This window comes from Microdochium trichocladiopsis (assembly GCF_020744255.1).
Source record: "Microdochium trichocladiopsis strain MPI-CAGE-CH-0230 chromosome Unknown B0I36scaffold_5, whole genome shotgun sequence".
NCBI lineage: Eukaryota > Fungi > Ascomycota > Sordariomycetes > Xylariales > Microdochiaceae > Microdochium > Microdochium trichocladiopsis.
Window position 1 is genome coordinate 2593638 of NW_025763548.1, and position 13812 is coordinate 2607449.

Sequence of the window (13812 nt, forward strand, 5' to 3'; positions counted from 1 at the left end):
ATCGCACGAACAGGATTGTAATTATTGTGAGGCCACTGGGCTGAGGAACCGGATGGACCAGGAACGCAACGGCCGGAACTCGATTTGGACGAAACCTGCACACACAAAGATACCCATTTTCGTTTCCTGCTTGGAGCACTCTAACGTCTTTTCGCATCACATGTCACGATACTCTACTTTCAATTCAAATTTCCTTTCTCTACTGTGCGAGTTTGCCCGAAACCGATGCTGAATGGCTTTTCCGTGGGGAGATGATTGCACAATGCTGGCCGCTTGGTTGATGTCATGCAGCCAGTCGACATTGCAAATTTTGTACGTCACGACACGTGGGCGGCAAAAGCTGAGCCGGCCACGGGCCGCTATCGAGACATGTGTCTCACGGTTATTTCGACGCGAGACAACTGATCTCGATGCGAGACCTGGAAAGAGTCAGATAACAATCCGCGCATCACCCTTTCCCCCCCTGCCCCGTGCTTGGCATTTTCCACGATTGCAAAGAACAGATGGCGTCAAGGGAACTCGGAACATGAATACAAGGAAGAAAAAAAAAAAGGCGCCCAGCCACAGGGTCACGCGTCGTGTTGAAGGATGACATGACAGGATCGTCGGGCGTGCGGGTGGGCATGGGTGCAGGGGTTCAGGGGTTCCCGGCGCAGAAAAATGGTTTTCTGCAGTAGGAGGAGCGCGTCTGAAGCGGTGGAGCGTCACGTACTTTAAGTGACAACCTCGGAAGCCGTGCTTGGACTGCGGACCAGGCCAGGCCAGTGCATACTTAATAATGATATGCTTGGTTGGATAACTCTGTGGCCATTTCTGCGCGATTGCTTCATACCTGAGTTATACAACGTGCCGGAGGATAGCCCGATTGCTGGCAATCTTCGTGCTTTTGGTCCCGACATATAGTGTGGTACGCATTCATTGATGGAGACTGACGACGAAGCATGGTGATTCCATCTGGTATTTGTGCCGCCTGCACTGTCTGGAAAAGGTCCGGACAGCACCTTGCAGATGGCCCTATACGTGCAGCTCTGGATCCAGAGTTGTGCCACCACGGGGCCCGCCTCTGACTGACCACGTCGCCCATCTGCAGGCATGCAGTCGGTCAGTCAGACCCTCACAAGGACGGCGGAAACACTTGATTTTTCTTGACGCCCATCTGCTTGTGCTTGTGCTCCTGTAGCTCTGGCACCTCGAGGTGCATGTCATTTGTTCTTCCGCCTTCCAACGCCTGTACCCACCCACGGGCAAGCGAGAGAGGTTGGGGAGCGAGTTCGCGTCTGGGCGGTCTCCCAATGCTCGCAGACCGGCGGAGGCGGCGTGCGTTGGTGAGGGGCAGCGCTGGGCGGGCAGCAGTGCGTGCAGCGCATGCCGAATCGGGACGTGCCTGCCCTGCCAGAGAGCCCACTGACGCGCACCCGCGCGCCGCACTGGACCCGACTAAGACGCGGTGCACGCCCACGCCCACCACACGCCAAAACTCCACTTAGACGGCGCAGCGTGTAATGGCCTGGCCTCATACAACCTCGCCCGCCCTCCCTTCCCTTCCACCACCAGTCCTCAGTCCACGCTCCTGGGTTTCTTTTTCCTCTGCTCTTCTGGTCCGACGCAGACTCACTTGCACACCTCTCGAGCAGTCCATGGTAACACGCAAACAACTCTCTCACACAGCCTATATACTCACCCAACCTACCGGTACGCATCGCCCTGGACAATCCTCGCTCTCTGGCCCAGCCCGCGTCAAGAGCCGCCAGCCATGAGCTCGCCCGTTCTCAAAGCCATGGCCGGCCCTGAGGACGCAGACCAAGAGCCAACGCTCCCACCTCTGTCCCTCGCCACTCTGGTCCCTCCTCCCGTGGCCGGAGTCAAGCGGCCAGCGCCATCGCTTCTGCCCGCCTTCGAGCCTCTGTCTTCCTCGCCTGGACTCCCTCGTCCAGCCAAGAGGCATGCCCACGACTCGGCCTTTGGTCGTGGCACCGCTGCCCTCAAGTATCCTACGCCAATTCCGACTTCGAGCACCGGTATTCTCTCGTCCTCGCCCCCACGCGTCCAGCCGTCTTCGCAGGCCCGGCCCGCCCTCTCTCGCACTCTATCTTCGGTTTCGGAACGTGCACCTCTGTGCGCGGTACCTTCGATCGAGCTCAACGAGAACGGCGAGATGCTCCTCATGGGTCGCTCGAGCCATTCCTCTCACTACCAGATCTCGTCTAACAGACTCGTGTCGCGTGTACACGTCAAGGCGCGTTACGTGCCCAGATCCTCCTCACTGGAACCGGGCAAGATAGAGATCATCTGCAATGGCTGGAACGGCGTGAAGCTTCACTGCCAAGGAAGGACTTGGGAGCTCGCCAAGGGCGATACCTTTACATCCGAGACGGAGAATGCCGAGATCATGTTGGACGTCCAGGATTCCCGCGTGCGCCTCCACTGGCCTAAGGTGGACCGCATTGACTCGGCAGCTCACCTTTCAGATTCCTCGTGGGAAGATTCTCCTCAGTCTCGTCCTCGCCATAGGCCAACCGGCTCTGCATCAGATCTGCTCCAGTCCAGCCCGCTGCGAAGACAGACACGGGTGCAATCTCCGGAATCACCAACGCCAGGGGTCAAGTCCTCTCAGAACAGTTTTGGCTCCCTGTTCTCTCCTGCCAGCGGACAAGACGACCAAGTCCAGATCTACGAGGATGCCAGTGCCGATGAGGAGGAGCTGCCTGTTGCGTCGCACGATGTAGATGCATCATTCGCGCATACGGAGATTGGCAACAGCTTCTCTAGCGACCTGAGTGATCCGGAAGAGGCTGATCCTGATGAGGAGAACGATCCCATCGTGCACTCGTTCGGTCCTTTCGGTGCCAATCTCTCGAACCGCCTGGCTGCTTTCGCCACCGACTCTCCCAAGCAGCCGTCGCGTGCTCCATCTGGCAACTCTACGGCGAAACCCTCGGCGGAGCCCGAGGAGCAGCCCATCAACCCCAAGGTCGATGTCGCTGCCGTCACCAACCACGTAGTGAACCAGCTGGCCTACTCACGACTGTCCTCCAACCCGCTGTCCGGAATCCTCAACAACTTGCCCGTGGAGGAGAAGAAGGATCTCAGCAGGCGGGACTTGCGCAGAATCATTGAAACCACCAAGTGCATCGGCATAATTTCACGAACGGGCAAAGATGCGGCGGGCAAAGCCCTCGAAAGCGAGTACTACTATATCCCCGAGCACGACACAGACGATTCTCGCCGACTCGCCGTCACGGACGGCTTGCGGAAGCCGAGTTTGCGTGCCTGCAGAAAACAACACAAGGTAAGCTTGAGCTTGGTTGTCCTGCGGACCACACCGATTCTTTGCGCAATCTTGAGCCTAACAAACGTGATTTAGCAATATTACTGGAAGCGACCAAGAACTCCTTAGACGTGGCAGGTTGGCCAGACGATTTTGGCGCACAAACCACCTTTGCCAGCATTGGCCCCCCGCCCACATCGTCCTCAGATTTTGTCACAATACCCCGTCAGCTTGTGTTTATTGTCCATACTATATCCATGTTGCATGAATTCCTGGGCTGCCCAGTGGTCCAGCTCACCCCGTGCTTTTCGCATAGCTGAAGGAGTTGCATGGGCTTTTTGTTTGGTTTGACGTCGGGTGTCGAATGATTACCCGGCCTGCATTGGAGTTGTCATGGGTTTTGTTTTTGGGCTTGTAGACCACCATCTAGCATGAGGAAGAGGACAGGCGTGATTGTAAGACCGTGGAGAGAAGGGAAGATTAGAAGCAGGAACATCTTCGGTCAGCAATGACGAGATATGGGTGGTCAATTCAAAAAGTCGACGTTACATCTCATGCATCTCTGGATATGCACGACGCGCGTGTAAGTTGTGCAGCACCGCAACTATGGATAAAACAGGCCTTTGGGAGCGCACGGCCACTGGCAGGCTTGCCTGATTCGGCAAGTGGAAGTGGATCAAGATGGAGCTACCCCGCACGCCATCCCTGTCGAACAAGCTCCTCCTCCCTTGGAAACGTAGCAGGCAGCGCTACGCTGGCATTGGCCAACGTGACAAGAACAAAGTGCTAGGGCGACAATTCGTGTTGCTGATGGGATGAGAGGGGGTGGGGGGATTCACAAGCACTATGGCCCGTTCTCCATGTCTGTATGTACACCGGGGGAAGCACAAAGGGCCGTGTGTGTGCCACGGCTGTGGCAGCGCATTTGCGTATGAGCAGCTATTTGGGGGGGGCGGGAATGTGAGGGCGCCATTACGTCATCGCCACCAGCAGTTTGTTCGATGGCTGCCAATACACACATAAGTCCTTTGGGCTGGTATGTGCCGCCGAGCGCATTCCTATGCACACTTACCAAAGGAGCATGCATGGTGCTTTTCAAACCCCAGAAAACTGCCTGGCACGGGCAAGGGAAAAGTTGGCAATTGCTCTCAATTATGACAAGGCGGGTGGTTTCATTCGGCCTGCTTGAGAGGACAGGACTGCTGCCAATTTGACATTGGCATGGCTCCGGCTCTTCACACGAGCTCTTCTGCCTCCCCGTGACGGACGGGTTGGTTGAGTAGGGGGTGCGTGGATATGAGGTACAAAGAACCCCAGAAGTGGCTTTGCTGCACGATTGCGTCGAGTGGTTTGCAAACACGCAGTTTTTTAGACGTCAGAGACTGACCACCAACGTACGTTTTGTCCGGACGCTGGTTGCTACTGAAGTAGATGGGAGGAAGAGGGGGGGGGGCGATCAGCGAATACTATGGTAGCTACACTAAGTACGTACCTTTGGGGTTAGTGTGCTCATGTCCAATTGCAGTGTTGTAATGGCAAGCGGGCGATTTGAAGAGAAGGGTGATGTGATGTTTTGCGGTGGCGACGAGATAAAAAGCGTCTGTATCCTCCACTGATTGCATAGCACTGCATGCCGTGCTGCTATGAGCAGGGAGCGGGACCCTGATCGGCGTGGCGCTCTAGTTCTTTTTCTGTGTGTGCTGGGGACGGCCAGAGCAGGAAAGGGACGGCAGGCAAGGGCGAGTTAGTTGGGGAGAGCTCCTTCCGCCCCCCTTCCTTTGCCATTTGTCGTTGGGTGAGGGGGTCTCCAAATTCTGGATGGTTCTTTTTTTTTTTTTTTAAAAGGGTTTACTTCTCGTCACCCTGGCATCTTTTTTCTCGTTCCTTGCTACTTTTGAAATCAGAAACACGAGCACTCTGACATCATCTTCGGTTGGCGCAACCTCGCTTAAAATATACAACACCACGCGTCACAGAGGACATCTCGAAAGGCTACGTCAGATTCGCGATTATATTACGGGCATCATCAAGCACGAGGTACGTTTGCCGCTGCAATTGAGGGGGACGACACTGCCCAACTTGCACGCTGCAAGACCTGGTCTGTCGTGTTTCCGGTCCCTCCTCCTTCTGTTCAGTTGCTTTCGCAACACGTAAGCACGTTGCCCTTAGAGAGCCCAGCTAATTCCAGAATCCAAGCTGCCAACGTTTCAAAGACGCTGCAACCCATCCAAACACACCCCCACGATCCATTCCACAAACCAGCTGCCAGAACACATACCACCCCAAAGCCAGGAATCCTCTTGAGAAGAAGAGGAAGAAGTCGCAGGAAGAAGAAGAAGAAAGAGAGGAAAGGATAGGAAAAAGAAGAAGAGACAAACAAACACAATGTCGTCTTCCCGCACCCAGCAACCCACGAAGATCGACCTGTCTTCGCCCGACCTGCCCCGGGGCATCTTCCCACCAGCGGCGGGCACCTCATCGTCGTCAGCATCCCATGCAGCGCCCACGTCACCGCAGCTAGAAAAGTCGGCCGCCCGCGCAATGAGCTCGACGGACTCGTGGAAGCCCAGCCTCGGCGGGCGCAAGCAGAGCTACCGCAAGGAGGACTACAAGCACACGCTGCAGATGAGCGGTATGAGCAGCGGTGGTGGTGGTGGGGGTGGTAGCGGTGTCATTAACGGTGGCGGTAGCGCCGGCGGGGATAGGGGTTTTAGTGAGGAGGCGCACTGATTGCAGGGACCGTGGAACTAAAAAGGAAAGCACGGGAGTTTGATGTGAGATGCGGCGATGGATAATCCTGAATTGTCGGAGAGCACTGGTGGTTTTCGAATTTGTCCCGAAGGTGTGTCCTTTTCGTGTACCTCTTAGCAAAGAAGCGAAAAAAGGGAAGGTTCTTCGAGTCGGACCGGAAAGCAACACATTGACCATGAAGAGTCAAAAGTATGTATCGCACCATGGGAAAACAGTAACTTCTCGCTCCTTCACCATGATCCAGTGATGATCAGACGTTGGAGAAAAATGATGAACAATTCTCACGTCGCCTGGTGTTTGTAACCGCGATGCGACAGAGACTGGCACCAGGTTTAAAAAGTCTCGTGATCAACACCGGGACCGGACCTGGGCCACCAGTATAAGCGCGAGAATGACGGGTCAGCCGTCAGAGTTGAATTTTCCTGTATTGTCATGAAGATGCACTTGCTTCGGAGCTGTGGTAATACTGTACAGGAACAGCGATGATGAAGAGGAGTTATGTAGGAGTCGAATGCGCATACTTCACACTCGTCACCGTCCAGATGTAAACTTGATAACAAGAGGAAAAGAGGTACAACGCATAGAAGTCCCATTCATAATAAAATCATTGCGCCAGAGACGACGCTCTTTCCCCCAGCAAACGCCAAGCCGAATGAATGTCACAAAGCCCTCCCACATGCATGTGTCCCGGATAACCATGTCCTTGTCAAAAGTCCGTCCTTTCCATACGCGATCAGAACCGCCCCGACCGCGGATTCGGCCTCGCAAAGTATTCTGCCACCACGCCCGTAGCATACGTAAGGCCCAGAGCAGATGTCCCCGCGAAGAGTACCTTCTTGCCAAACCCCATCTTCTTCCTTGGTGCTGGTGGTGACTGCTTTCCTGCAGCTGTTGATCCGGCCAGGCCGGCACCGCTGGCATCGTCTTGTTCCGCTGTTTCGGCCTCGTCTGCCCTGGGTATATCATAGTTGACGAAGCCAGTTGGGGACGCGAAGGCTGCCGCATTGGGAAGAGCCATTGGCGTGCCCATGAGGTCAATTGGGTTCACGCGCCGCATCGTCGCACGGACCTTGCGAAAAACCAAAACGTCACCATCGCCTGACACTATCTCAAACCCTTCGGCCTGCAGAGGTGCAAAGTAGGGAAAGAATCTGCTCGGGTTCGTGAGGCGGAGCAGAATGTCCGCAGGGGCTGAAGACGACGACTGATCAGGGACGTCGGACGTCGTCTCGGCGATGCTGATGTTCTGCGTACCCGCATCGTAGGCAAGCACCTTGTAGATAGTCGGTTCCACAGGTTTCGGCGCGGCAGAGGTTGTGCCTGGATCAACATAGCCCTGCCCATCAACTTCGGGATCGCGGTGATATGGCTTTCCATCATCGGGAGCTCTGTGAACTGGCGGCTCGGCGACTTGTGCGGGCGCTTGGTCATCTTGGTGCCGCTGTGTGCCATATGTGCGCACAAAAGAAGGCCCCTTAGGCTGATCTCGGCATTCCTCCGCGTACGAAGTCTCCAGTCCTTGTGGCTCAGCCGAGTACGAGTCGAGATCGGCACCTAGCCTAGGCCGTCTTCGCGGCTGCACCTTGTTTGTTCTTCGCGTGCTGCGACGATTCAGTGCAGACTCAAGTCTTGGCTTGCTCGGTGGCATTTCTCGACCTGATGCATAGATCGGCATGGTCGAGGCTGCATTTAACCTTTCGGCAAATGCCCGTTCTTCGGCTTGGGCTGCTGCACTGTCGATTTCTGGGGCCATCGGGGCGGTCCATGACTGCGCAAACTGCTCGGGAAAGTCTCGGACATAGTTTCCGGTCATACTAGACATGTGGTATGGGCTGTTGAAGACATCATCTTCTTGGCTGGTCGAGGTGTGATCGGGAACCCTGGTATCAAGATCAGCGGTGCTGGGTGGCTTACGGTGGAGATGATTAGGATGCTTCACATCCTGCGGGGATACCGCTGACCGTTTGGGGGACTCGGCAGAGACTCCGTGGATGGTGGAGTCAAAAACACATACAGGTTCGGTTTGTCCAACATTGAGATCCCCCATTTTGTGGACAAGATCAATCCCATCCCCGGCTGCTACGACTTGATCCTCTTGCTTCGAGTCGTATTCATCGAGGCAGTCAGCAACGACATCCTTCTCAATGGCTGGCTCGCCCTCGAGGGCCTGGTCGCGGAAAGCCTTGTACTTGTCCAAATCTCCGTATTGCTGGAACGGCTCATCGAGTGAAACAGACATGTCTGGGAAATCATCAAAAACCTTGGGCTGATACTGTGCAAGATCGTCGGCAGGCGGGTCCTCCATGGCTTCAGCTTCTCGTTCAGTTTCCTTGTACATGTAGGGCTGATATTGGTCAAGATCATCATGCTGTGCTGTTTCAGAGCTGTCGACGACGCCCTCGTTGTGTTGGTACGGGCCATAATCTCCGAGATCTTCATAGGCAGGCTGAGTTGGTTCAGCTGACAGCGCCTCATTGTGCAAATATGGCTTGTATCCGTCCAGATCACCGTATGATGGGCTGTCTTTCGACTGGGCCCCTTCGTTATGAAGATATGGCTGGTATTGTCCAAGGTCTTCATAAGCTTGCGTGGTCTTGACTTCCCGACCTTCATCGTGTAGAAACGGCTTGTAGTCACCCAGATCTTCGTAAGCCGGCACCTCCTTTGTTTCTGTGCTCTCATTGCTGAACACTGGCTTGTACTTCTTCAGGTCATCGTAAGGTTGCTGCGATTCTTCGCCGTCATGTATTTCGTCGACGACGGCTTTGTATTTGTCGAGCTCGCCTTCTTGGAGCGGAAAGTCCTCTTCCTCCGCAGAGAGATGATTCAGCGAGTATTCCTCGCTTGCAGATGGTGTGAACGAGTATCTGTTCTCCGTGCTGTCAAACGTGAAGAGTGTGGGCCCAGAATCAGCAAAGTCTGCAGGCTCTGCAGAATCAATGGTCACATTGTTGTACTTGTTCAGTTCTTCTGTTGGAGGTGGTCCGTTCGAATGGTGGGGTTTGGCTTCGTCTGAGGTTGGGAAGAGTGATGGTTCAGTCCCAAAGTTTGTCGCGGCCGAGCTGACGGTTGGCTGGATGGGGGTCTCGAATGTCCCGTAGCTGGACTTTGGGACCCGACGATTGGTGATGGGGTCAATAATGTAGTCCTGCTCGATATTGCTCGGCTCGGTCCTCGTAGTATCGGTATACGTCCGTGTTTGAGCACTGCCGGTAGCCTTGTTTGCCTCTCGCTCAACATTTCGGCGTGATTGCGAGGCCGAGTACTGGTTGCCATGCCACGACTGTGCTGAAGCATATGCTCGACGGGCAGTGGGCTCGTCTTGACTGGCAAAATGCCAGCTCCACCTTGCCTTGTTTGGCCCAAAGCAGCCGTTAATGATTCGCTTAAAAGCCGATCTCGTGTCGAGATGATATCGCGTCTGGTCGAAAGACATATGACGAGCCATCGCATCGGTGTACTTCTGCCTCATGAGCTTCTCCTGGCGACGAAGCTCACGGCGAAGTGCTGGATTGACATGGGCAGTCCATATCCCAAAGCGGAAGCCGCGAGCTTGATGTTGGAGGCGCGCCGCAGCCAAAGGAACAGCTCTGGTGCTGAGCAAAGCATCCTGAGCATTGGGCCGAGGCCGCAAAGAGGACTGGCGGAGGATTGTGCTGCTCAACATGGCTCCGTCGTGGAAGTTGGTGATGAAGCTACTGGAACATGCTAAAATGCGGGGTACAGCACCCTGCGTTATATTGTCAGTGACCGAGGAGGAGGAGGAGGAGGAGTCGCAGTTTAGCTGCAGACACAGCTCATGATGGCATCGAGGAGAGATATGCCGCACGCAGAATTCATCGTGTCCGCAGGAGCACATACAAGAGAGTGGCGAAGCTACCCGAAGTACGCTGACAGCAGGGCGCGTGGGGGCTTTGGAGATGTTGAGGGTGGGCCAGCTGGTTGGACTGAATGTCTTGCCCTGCGTTGGAAAGGTCTCTCACTGAACGGCTACCCAGCTTGAGGATAAGCGGCCTGGGGAACGTGACCAAGAAGCGTATCAAGCAGATGGGAGAGCAGCCAGGACAAATCGACGTGAGCAAGGAGAGAAAGAGTTGGAAGAGCGACGCGATGATTAAGAGGCAAGGGCGAGGCAGGCAGAATAGCCGGGAGGCACTACGAGCTTGGCCTGAGGCACCTAGCTTGGCCCGTTTTGGGGACGGGCGGGCACGAGGCACGCGGCAACACCCACAAATCGACCGAGGAGATCGACGCGGGCCTGGTCGAAGTCAAGTCTAGGTCCGGTCCAGGCTGGCGCTTCGCGTCATCCGATGAGCTTGGAACACTGATGAACTTAGCAGACGCTGGTGAGAGTCAAGCCAGGTCATGATGCGTCGCACCACCCAGTGTCGCCGGTCATTGCAGATGGGGCTGCAAAGCAGAGGCAGCGCATGTCTCCACAATATTCCGCTGTACTTGTCCTCTGGAATACGTCGACAAAAACGATGTCATCTCGAGGCGCTCAGTCCTGGACCGCAGGCTGGGGGAGAGCGCCCGCTGGCCTGTGACTGGCTGCGGGTAGAGGCTGCTCGGGTGTTTGCGGGGTAGCACTTGCAGCCCTGGCGCAGCACAGGCCACTGCGGGGCCGTCTTGGGGCACACCCCGGCCACCTCGGGGTAAGCCCACCGAGAGCCCCCCACATGCATGCGCCTGTCTCCTCTCGGCCAAGAGCATCGTGTCATGGACGTACGAGCTTGTGTCTACATTGGCAGCCAAAGGCAGCATACTATCAGAATGAGCATCGTTTTCGAGCTGCTTCCGTCCAGGACATCCCAAGCTGCGCCTGAGAGTTGTGACTTGCCCTCGTGACCTTGAGCTCGTGGACGTGCCCGTGCCCGTGCCCGTCCCTGTGCCATTCCATCTCCCTTGTTTGCACGTCCCCTGCCTCCAATCGAGGTATCGCCGGCATACATAACCCCCCGAGTGGCCTAGAAGCCTAAAATCCAAAAGTGAAGTCTGGCCGTGCTGTGAAATAGTCGTCCCACCGTATTGTTCGCTGCTCCTGAGCCTCAAGTGCCCACTTGATCCGGACCTCCTCCGCAGCAGATATCGGCGCCATCGTCCCGCACGCCTGCCCGATAAGCTCCAGTCCATTCGACACCAGCTCCTGCCGTGCCAGCGTAGCCTCGGCCTCGGATTCAGCGACATGCCCGCTGATCTCCATGCCGCACGTGAATGCTGGAAAGAAAACCAGCTTGCCGACCTCACGGGCAGTCTCTGGGTCGCTGAATGCTGGAGTCAGCGTCTCGAGAAGCACCTCGTGCGTGGCCCGCCGCAGATCAAGTATCTCCTGCAACAGTTGAGCTGCCGTCGTAGACGTCCAGGGGCTCGTGTAAGCGCCATTGTCAATGAGAAAGTCCTTGGGCTCGTCGACATCCAGCAGTAATGTCCTCGTTGCGTAGAGCAGTACGGCAGAGTGCCACATGACTGCGACATCCAGCCAGATATCCGGTGCTGGCTGCCGTGGCGACGTCGAGGTCGTATCCGGCGAGCCTGTCTGGGAGGTTGACATGGCGTGGTCTTCTCCAGGGCTATTCTGAGCCGAGGACGAGTCCGACGAAGAAGACAGCGTCCTCGGCGGAGTGCTCTCATCTTCAAAGTCGACCGAATCTCCACTTCGCCTCCACCCTTTGAACTTCTTCATTCTCGCCGCCCACTTCGGGATGTTGAACGACCGCACCTTTTCCAACACCATGCGAGTGCCTCCTTGGCGTCTTGACCTCATCGATGGACGACAGACCGTGGTGCGCAGGTAATTGATGAGTATGATGGACTGGAACAGCTCTTCGGGGCAGGGAGCGCTGATCGCCAGGTTCGCCTGAAACATGTTTGGTGCTGCTTCCCAATAGTGCAGGGCCATGGATGCCGCTTCAGACATTTTCGGATGCCTGGTCGATGTCGTCGTTGCCGAAGAAACGTCAATGCTGTTTTGGTCTTGGTTAAACCAGTCCATTGTCTTGGTCTGCGCGGAGCAACCGACTTACACCACGTAGATTACAAGGAGAGGCCTGAAGTAGTGGTTCTCGGCGGCGATCTGCTTGAGACCTCCACGCATTTTGATGATGGTCCGAGCACCCTCGAGGTGTGCCCTCCAGTCGCCGAGAGCAGATTGTTGTATCTGCAAAGAAAATAGGTCACGTGTGAGTTCAAAGGATCCAAAAGCTTGCATTAATCAATGTGGTGCACTCACGGCGCATAACAAGAGGCACAAGACACACATGAGTGTCGAGTCAGTCGTCTGGGTTTCCCGCATGCTGAGCCTTTGATTCACCTCCCGGAGTGCCCTGATGCGGAAGAGGAAGATGTCTTGCTCCCTGCTGCGTGTTATAGCTGACCTCTGTGTCTCGTGTTGGTCGTTGGCCTCATCCTGCATGGCGCGGTGTAAGGTGGCCGCTGTGACTAGCATGTTGATGTAGATGCGAGGTATACTGTCTATGCGAGCCAGATCGACCCGATATGGATTGAAATGTGCCCCGATGGACAAGAGGGTGCTGCTGACCATCTCATTATCTGTGACGCATCGTGTAAGCCTCCTGCAAGCAGGTAGTCATTGCCCGTATTGCCCCAGCAGTCATTTCGAGGTATGAGAAACGATCCCACAAGAAGCCAGGAAAGAGTCACGGGGAAGGTTTTTACAGTAGTGGATGCCATCAAAGATGAGCTGTGCCTCATCATACAAGGGATGAGAGGGTTCTCGCGGAGGATGGAGTTGTCGTGCGTTTGCGGGTACATGAACCGAGCTGAGGTGCCTGTACGAGATGCCTCCCAGGGCGGAGCCATCAGCTCGGGACTTCCCACGACGGTTGACGGGAAGCGTATCTCGCCGCCACGGGCGGGCGCCGCTTGCCTGGTGGCCGTGTCGGGGCAGCGCGCCGTGCCAGCTCCGAGATCCTGGTGAATCCATACCGATGCCTGTCGCTCGGACCGGCCCACCATCTCGGGTTCGTCCCGCCCGCTCAGCAGCTGAACAATCGGCACATTGCGGCGCGCCGGTGCCTGACAGTGCAAGCGGATCAGAGTCCGGGCCCCCAAAACGATGGATGCGGCACTTCAAGGACGGGGCTGTGACCATCTCGAGTCGCGCTTGAACGGGGATTGCATGTCTCTGTGGGAAAGGCGGCCTTGAGGACTGGGAAACATAGTCCTAGCACGCAAGGCACCACTGGGCGACATAATCTGAAAGGGACCCATGGAAGCACAGGCGGGAGACCCTCTGAGCGTGGGCTCCCTGGTGGTGGTGCATCAGCCAGGCCCCGGGAGCCTGGGGGAGGACAGGACGGGCAGTGAGGGTCTCGTCCCCTCTGTAGGCCCGCGTTGCTTGTGGTGCCAAGTAGCCAGGAGCGAGGTGGTAACCCGAAGGCTTTGCTGCGTTTGTAACTGCGACAAGCCCTCCTCATCCGACGATATGTTCCGGCCAAGGCACAGCGGGAGCCTCATATACTTAAAAAGCGATGCGAAGTGTTTTGATGTGGGACGAGGGGAAGATCAGAGCTGAACCAAAGCTGCAGTTCGCACGCAATGCCACCGACGGGATTTGCAGCCTGCATTTCGTGGACAGACGCGCATCCATGCACCTGAGGCAAACAAGACGGACATTTTGTCACGCTGACTTGATCATGGCCATATGCTTGCCATCTTGTGCGTCATGCTGGGTGCGCAAGACCGGAGTTGACGCCCCAGCAAGAAGGCTTCAGGGTGTCCGGGAGAATCACGAACGACTGCAGTTCACGCAAGCAGAGTGCCAACACACGAGC

The 13812-nt window shown here is 56.0% G+C and overlaps 4 protein-coding genes across 4 annotated transcripts; 2 read left to right on the forward strand and 2 right to left on the reverse strand.

The window, feature by feature from the left end:
• Window positions 1-1777: 1777 nt before the first annotated feature.
• Window positions 1778-3397, forward strand: B0I36DRAFT_374318 (transcription factor Tos4; the record flags this gene model as incomplete). Its single annotated transcript, XM_046160264.1, has 2 exons — window positions 1778-3289; window positions 3365-3397. The coding sequence occupies 2 exons, from the start codon at window positions 1778-1780 to the stop codon at window positions 3395-3397; spliced, it is 1545 nt and encodes a 514-aa protein (XP_046013064.1).
• Window positions 3398-5653: 2256 nt separating this feature from the next.
• Window positions 5654-5998, forward strand: B0I36DRAFT_363078 (uncharacterized protein; the record flags this gene model as incomplete). Its single annotated transcript, XM_046158749.1, has 1 exon — window positions 5654-5998. One exon carries the CDS (start codon window positions 5654-5656, stop codon window positions 5996-5998), a length of 345 nt encoding a protein of 114 aa, XP_046013065.1.
• Window positions 5999-6382: 384 nt separating this feature from the next.
• B0I36DRAFT_323820 (uncharacterized protein) lies at window positions 6383-10134 on the reverse strand. Its single transcript, XM_046154025.1, has 3 exons — window positions 9881-10134; window positions 7981-9749; window positions 6383-7899 (listed from the first exon to the last, which is right to left on the reverse strand). The coding sequence occupies exons 2-3, from the start codon at window positions 9684-9686 to the stop codon at window positions 6753-6755; spliced, it is 2853 nt and encodes a 950-aa protein (XP_046013066.1). The 5' UTR covers window positions 9687-9749; window positions 9881-10134; the 3' UTR covers window positions 6383-6752.
• A 570-nt stretch (window positions 10135-10704) lies between these two features.
• B0I36DRAFT_323822 (fungal-specific transcription factor domain-containing protein) lies at window positions 10705-13518 on the reverse strand. The gene is made up of 4 exons (XM_046154026.1): window positions 12695-13518; window positions 12249-12568; window positions 12043-12176; window positions 10705-11982 (listed from the first exon to the last, which is right to left on the reverse strand). The coding sequence occupies exons 1-4, from the start codon at window positions 13128-13130 to the stop codon at window positions 10995-10997; spliced, it is 1878 nt and encodes a 625-aa protein (XP_046013067.1). The 5' UTR covers window positions 13131-13518; the 3' UTR covers window positions 10705-10994.
• Between the last annotated feature and the right edge of the window lie 294 nt (window positions 13519-13812).

Coding starts and splice junctions, on each gene's coding strand:
- B0I36DRAFT_323822 (XM_046154026.1), bottom strand. CDS start 13,130: ATGGTCACAGCCCCGTCCTTGAAGTGCCGCATCCATCGTTTTGGGGGC. Junction 12,569..12,694: donor CTTTGATGGCATCCACTACT/GTAAAAACCTTC, acceptor GATGCGTCACAG/ATAATGAGATGGTCAGCAGC. Junction 12,177..12,248: donor TGTGCCTCTTGTTATGCGCC/GTGAGTGCACCA, acceptor TTTTCTTTGCAG/ATACAACAATCTGCTCTCGG.
- B0I36DRAFT_323820 (XM_046154025.1), bottom strand. CDS start 9,686: ATGTTGAGCAGCACAATCCTCCGCCAGTCCTCTTTGCGGCCTCGGCCC. Junction 7,900..7,980: donor TCTGCCGAGTCCCCCAAACG/GTCAGCGGTATC, acceptor TCTTGATACCAG/GGTTCCCGATCACACCTCGA.